At 46.3% G+C, this 6,000-nt stretch overlaps 1 protein-coding gene across 2 annotated transcripts in view; it reads left to right on the top strand.

Moving 5' to 3' along the window:
• The first annotated feature begins 2,264 nt into the window (after positions 1 to 2,264).
• LMBRD1 (LMBR1 domain containing 1) overlaps positions 2,265 to 6,000 on the top strand; it is a 258,648-nt gene continuing 254,912 nt past the window's right edge. Inside the window, exons 1-2 of one of the 2 annotated variants that reach the window (XM_065400966.1) lie at positions 2,265 to 2,345; positions 3,777 to 3,953. In XM_065400966.1, coding sequence (XP_065257038.1) covers positions 2,286 to 2,345; positions 3,777 to 3,953 — 237 coding nt within the window. In that variant the 5' untranslated portion in view covers positions 2,265 to 2,285. The remainder of the gene's footprint in view (positions 2,346 to 3,776; positions 3,954 to 6,000) is intronic. The other variant, XM_065400965.1, reaches the window with a different exon arrangement.

The raw sequence follows: 6,000 nt of genomic DNA, 5'->3' as shown, positions 1-6,000 counted from the left end.
AACATAATACACTATGATGGGGTCTGTAGGTAAAGCCCTGCAAATCCACAGATATCTGCTTTATATCCGCAGATATCTGCATCCGTGGATGCAATTGTATTGTTTACCATCCTTGTGAATTGGATGGAGATTCAAATTTTTGTATTGGTGCAGGGCTCTAGAGCAATGGCTCTCAACTGGGGGTCCATGGCCCACTGGGTGGCACCAGGGCTGCGAGCTTTAGCCCCGTGGGGGCATCAAGCTCGTGGCTCGAGGCTTCAGTCCTGTGGGGAGTGCTGGGGCTCAAGGCTTCAGCCATGCAGTGCCCTGCAGACCCCTGAAACCTGGGAGCCTCCCACTTGAGAACTGCTGCTTTAGGATGCTGGTGTGGATATAAATAAAGTTCTAGTGCTTAGAACTTAATTCTAGCAAGCTATATCTTTGCCTAAAACAGTTTGTCACTTATGGGAATGTATCAACAGCTCCTGACCTTCAGGCTAAGAGGATCCACTGTTCATAAGCTCAGAAATTGCTGTTCCCTATGTCCCCTAAGTGAAGGATAGGTAAGGGATCCTCTCCCTTTCTTTTATAATCCAGTGAACATTTGAAGTGTATTCCTTTGAAGTGTATTGCCAGATAAAGTTTTTCTCCCCTCCTGCTTGTGCAGATGCTATGCTGTCTCCCTCCTACTCTGGTCAATTTGCTGTTCCTGGTGGAATTCTGTGCCACTGTGCATGTGCAGAATTTATGTCCCCCACAGATTTCTTTGCTTCCCTGCAGAAAAAATGACTTTCCGACGGGGACGCAAATGAAAGCCACAAGAGCCGTCATGCGACCATTCCCAGCAGTATGTTTTGGGTGCCCAGGGCAGCCAACAGAGAGGTAAATCACTGTGGGGCAGGCGGTGGGACTGAGGAAGACCTGACTGGTGGTTCCTATCCTGCACCAGACTCAGATCCTAGTCCTGGCTGGGCTAGGGAGGAAGGGACTTTCTTTTCCCTTGCATGGTATCTGGGGCTGGGTCAGCCCCACCCCTAGATTTCTTCCCCAGCTGCAGGAAGCTCTGCAAACTCCCCCCACCCGCTTCCTGCACCCATCACTCAGCTGCAGGGGGAGGGATCCCTGTACAGGGAGCTGCTCCCCCATCTGCTCAACCCCCATGCATCTAGACCCCCCTCATACTCAGACCCGCTCACTGAACCTCACCTCCCCCTGCACTCAGAACCCCCCTCCCGGATGAGCCCAATACCTGGACCACCCCGACAAGCCACCTGCACCCAGATCCCCACCCCACTGAACCGCAACCAGCTGCACCTTGGTCCCCACCCCACTGTGCCCCACTCCCACAGCATCTGGACCCCCCCGCTGAGCCTCTCCTCCTCCCCCCACCCAAACACCCCCACCTCCACTGAGCCCCAACCACCTTCACCTGGACCCTGCTGCAGAGTCCCATTACCGTTGCACCCAGAACCCCCCAACAAAACCCTGTGCATCCAGATTCCCCCCGCACCTGGATCCTCCACTGAGCTGCCCGCACACAGATTACCCCACACAGAACCCTCTCAACCCACACATGGATCCCCTGACAATAAGCCCCTCCACACTTGGATCCTGCCTTGCTGAGGCTGCCTGCTCACACCTGGTGCACTTTGCACAGAGGGGCAGCACCCTGGAGTATTATAACTGGGGCAGGCCCGGACCTTGTGCTGTGTCACGGTTGGGTGCAGCCTCACTGCTGAGTTCATGTCCCTTGGGGGGAGCTGCACAGTGATCTCCCACCTCTGTGCAGCCAGTGGCCTGTGCTCCCCACTGCCATGCTGGGGCCTCCACATTTATTTGACCAATATAATTTGCAAAATTTTAAAATATTGTTTGCAGAATTTTTATTTTTTTGGTGCCGAACGCCCTCAGGAGTAATTTGCTCAGGTTGGAAGATATAAATGAACGTCCATTGTCTCTGGGGACGGAGCCACTGCGGGGGGCAGGGATTCCCCGGCTCGGCGGCTTCTACTGCGAAGCGGGGTCGGAGAGGCTGCCGGGGCTTCTGCCGGAGGTGGGTCTCGGCGGCGGCGAACACCCAAAGAGAGAATATTTTCCATCTCCCCTAGCCGAAGAGCGCGCGGCCGGAGCGCCGCCCTCTCTTCATTGGCTGCTGGCTTACTGACGTGCAGCTCGCATCACTAGGAACGCTACGTTTGTGCGCCGTGGGTTGTTTAGCGGTTTCCATAGTAACTAAACAGGCCCCGCCCCTTTAAATAGCTCCTCCCCGGGGAAAGGGGGTGCTGCTGCTGTTGCCGGAAGTGAAGATGGCGGCGGCCTCTTCGGAGCTGCTCACGGGCTGGTGCCTTTTCGGCCTCTCGCTGCTGGTAGGAGGAGGCGGCGCGGCTGCACTGGAGCTTCTTCCCCTTTCCCGGGTTGGCCGCCCTAGGCTCTGTGAGGCCGCAGGCTCTTGCCTCCCGTACAGTCTTTGGCGGGAACGGGTTACCGCACGGTGCCCCCTCCTCGGGTGCTTGGTGACTGGGGTAACGAGCGCTCCCACCCCAGCCCACTCATGAACCCTCGCAGCATGTGCTTCTCAGCCACGCCCCTAGTGTCCGGTCTAACGGGCTCCCGCAGGCCCTTCTCTCCTTGCTGTCTCTGGGGTTAACTAACTGGCCCTCACACTTCCTCCCCCCACTGAGGGGGTAACAGCTCTCCCCCTATCCCCTTCTCCTTGGGGTCTGGGGCTACCGACCACGCTCCTGCACGCCTCCCCTTGGCGTCTCTGGTTCCTCTAGGGGTAGCCAGCGGAGACAGGCTGTGCAGGGGTCTTGTGGCAAAGCAGCATGTGGTCATGTAATTACAGACTGTACCCTAAAGCACTGAACTGAGGTTTCACAGCAGCCCTAATTCCCGCACGTCCTAACTTTCAAATGCCTGACTTTGCAGTCTTATTGCTGGTCATCTTGGGTGTAATTTCATAACTTAAAAAAAGAGAGAGAGAGAGAAACTGGAACCATAGTGGCCATCAGTTTGGGTCATCAGCAGGTTTTGGGTTCTTAGATCCCCAGCACAGGCCTTTGCCTCTTGAACTAATGGAGTGAAAGGTAGCAGCAATAGTAGGCTATCCTCCTTTGGGGTGGAGAGAACAAACTACCCATGGCTCGGGATACCATATGGCTAGCATTTGATTGGCTTGGCTGGTATTTTTATGGAGTTGCCAGAAAAATAATTTAATCTGCAAGGGTTTTTTTTGCGTGGGTCTAAAGATTAGCATTATTATCACAATACACTGGGATAGCTAATGTTAAAGGTTTTTCTGTCCAGCTAAAGATGCTGCAGTGTTCCCACTTATGCAGTTTAACTGATAATAGATAAAAACTATTGAAAATCCAGCTGCTGTCTGCCCACCAACATGCAAGTGCACTGGGGGGGGGGGGGGGGGGGGAGAGGAGGGGTGTTTGAGCCATGCAAGAGTGAGATGTGTGATGTTATTAATTTTATTTGTATGTGTTTTCTCTCTAAATACTATAAGCGGCTGTTGAAGGGGGTTGTTGAGTTGCTTTGTGCTTGGGGTAGCATCGGGCTTGTCTTGTGGGGGTATGTGTACCATATTTTTTGCATTTCAAAGGTGGTAATCCTACCCCTAGCAGATGTTAGTCATGTTTAATGCACAGCCAGAAGATGTTCTGATATTATGGTGATGAGAGCAGTTTAAGTATCTATATAGAATAGAAATACAGTTTAACTTGAATGCCATTTCTGATATTCTTGTGCTGAGCTGCGTTATGGTATCTATCTTTTCTTTTGTATTTCAGGCTATTCTGGCTTTTTGCTGGGTTTATGTGCGCAAGTACCAGAGTCGACGAGAAAGTGAAGTAATTTCTACCATAACAGCTATTTTTGCATTGGCAATTGCACTTATCACATCAGCACTTCTGCCAGTGGACATTTTTCTAGTTTCATATATGAAAAATCAAAATGGCACATTTAAGGTATGAACTACTTAGATATTGGCATTCAGTAAAATATATGTTGCCAAAATTGCTTTACCATATGTCTTCCCTCTCCCTTTTCATTATCTCTTCATTCTGAGTTATCAAACTGTCATATTTTAATACCTTATTTCATTGTTGGAATTTTTGTCTTGGAAGAAGAATACTAGCATTGCAAACTAATGTCATTTACTTCTAAAATAGATTTCATCCTCATAACTTTGTAATGTAAACCTACTGTTCTCTCATTAAAATATTAATATTACCAACTTTATAACATACACAAGAATAGTCTTGTCTAGGTGCTGGAGGGTTTATTCATTTAACACTGCATACATAGAAATGAGGAGAAACTCCTAAATATTTTCTGTAGATCATACTATAAAATAATTATACAAAAATATAAATAATATTATAAATATACCCAAAGAACGGAACAAGATGTATCTGTCCAAATGAGCTCTCAGTCCAAGGCCTTAAAATACTTAAAAATTAGATTGACTTAGCTGCCTCGCTCAGGGCTATGAAGAACATTGTTCCCTGAGTATCGTAGTTAGTTTGAACTAACCCTTGGTATAGATGTGGTTAGGTTGATGGAAGAATTCTTCTCTTGACCTAGCTATGGCCTCTCTGAGAGATGAATTAACTACATCAACAGAAACATCTTCCTTATGGCACTACAGCCACACAAATTTAGCAACTCAACATGTTTTAATGGTTATCAACCAGTTGTTAGGAAAATAACCAAATAATACAAATAAAAAACATGGTTAAAATCAGTTATTTAAATCATGGTTTCCTGCTTGCTGATTTAGTGATTTTAAATCACCAGTTTTAATTGTCTTAAATAATTTCCCCCTGCTACAAAGATTGCTTTTGTACATTGGCTTACCATATTTGTCTACCATTTATTTTTAATCTCAAAGAACACATGCTCTTGCATACATTCATATGGGCGTTATGGGTAATCACTTCAAAGGGTAAGTCAGATGCTTTACACATTTACAGGGTGGACAACTTGCATCCATGCTACTGTTTCTTTGGTGAATCAGATAACTTATCCGCACAAAGAATGTATAATTAATGTTGAGATTTTAAACTGACATGAACATTTTCAGTTAAGGTTCTCCCAATGGGAAAAATCTTCCACCTTTGTGCATATGGATTCTAATTAAGAATAGACAAAACAGTTTTCATCTGCTTTGCTTCTTCCTTCAGACGTGTTCTTGTAGTCCTTACCTTGAAAAGGAAAAACTTCCTTAGATTTTCCTTGCCTCTGTACCATCATCCTATTTCTAACAAACCATTCATCTTCACAACTCTAGAACAAAACGTGTAAAAATGTGGCTTTAATACAGTTATAGTATCTGAAATTATGATTTGATTATATGAAAATCAGATTTTCATATAAAATTGAAGTAATTCTGGCATAAACCAGTTGAAGGTGTTTCTGACCCTTTTTGTCGCTCTTCAAGATCATTTTATTGTAAAAACTGGCTTTTTCTCAGGAATTAGCAGCTCATAAACTGTCCCATGTCATGTCCTCAGTTTTCCATAATTTTTGGTTTAGAAAAATACCAACTACCATATGTACTCATTCATAAGCCAAATATTTTTGGTAAAAAAGTGACGCATCAAAGAGCAGGGGTCGGCTTATAAACGGGTCTACACCAAAATTTGATGATTTTAAACTTTATGGAATCATTGAATTGAATATCTAATACATTGTCGTTTTGTTTACCTGGAGCCCAGGCCTGCTAGCGGCTCTACCCTAATGGGCCAGGGTCCAAAGTTTGCCAACCCTGAAATATAGGGTTGGCCTATGAAAGGGTCATACAGATTTGCTATTTTTACCTATCCATCTGGAGGGGAGGGGGGAGGGGGGGGGTTTGTCGGCTTATAAACCAACGGGCTATATGATAGTTTTTCTATGTCCAACACCCTTGTCTTAATAATACTCCTTTGCAGTTTTGGTAGTTTCAGGAAATAGGTATTGTGGATATGGATTTAGTTCAATATCCCTTAAATCCCAAACCATCTGCATTCC

Source organism: Emys orbicularis, chromosome 3, assembly GCF_028017835.1.
Source record: "Emys orbicularis isolate rEmyOrb1 chromosome 3, rEmyOrb1.hap1, whole genome shotgun sequence".
In the NCBI taxonomy this organism is placed as follows: Eukaryota; Metazoa; Chordata; order Testudines; family Emydidae; genus Emys; species Emys orbicularis.
Note: the sequence above shows the minus strand (reverse complement) of the source record. Positions and strands in the feature narration are given on the sequence as shown.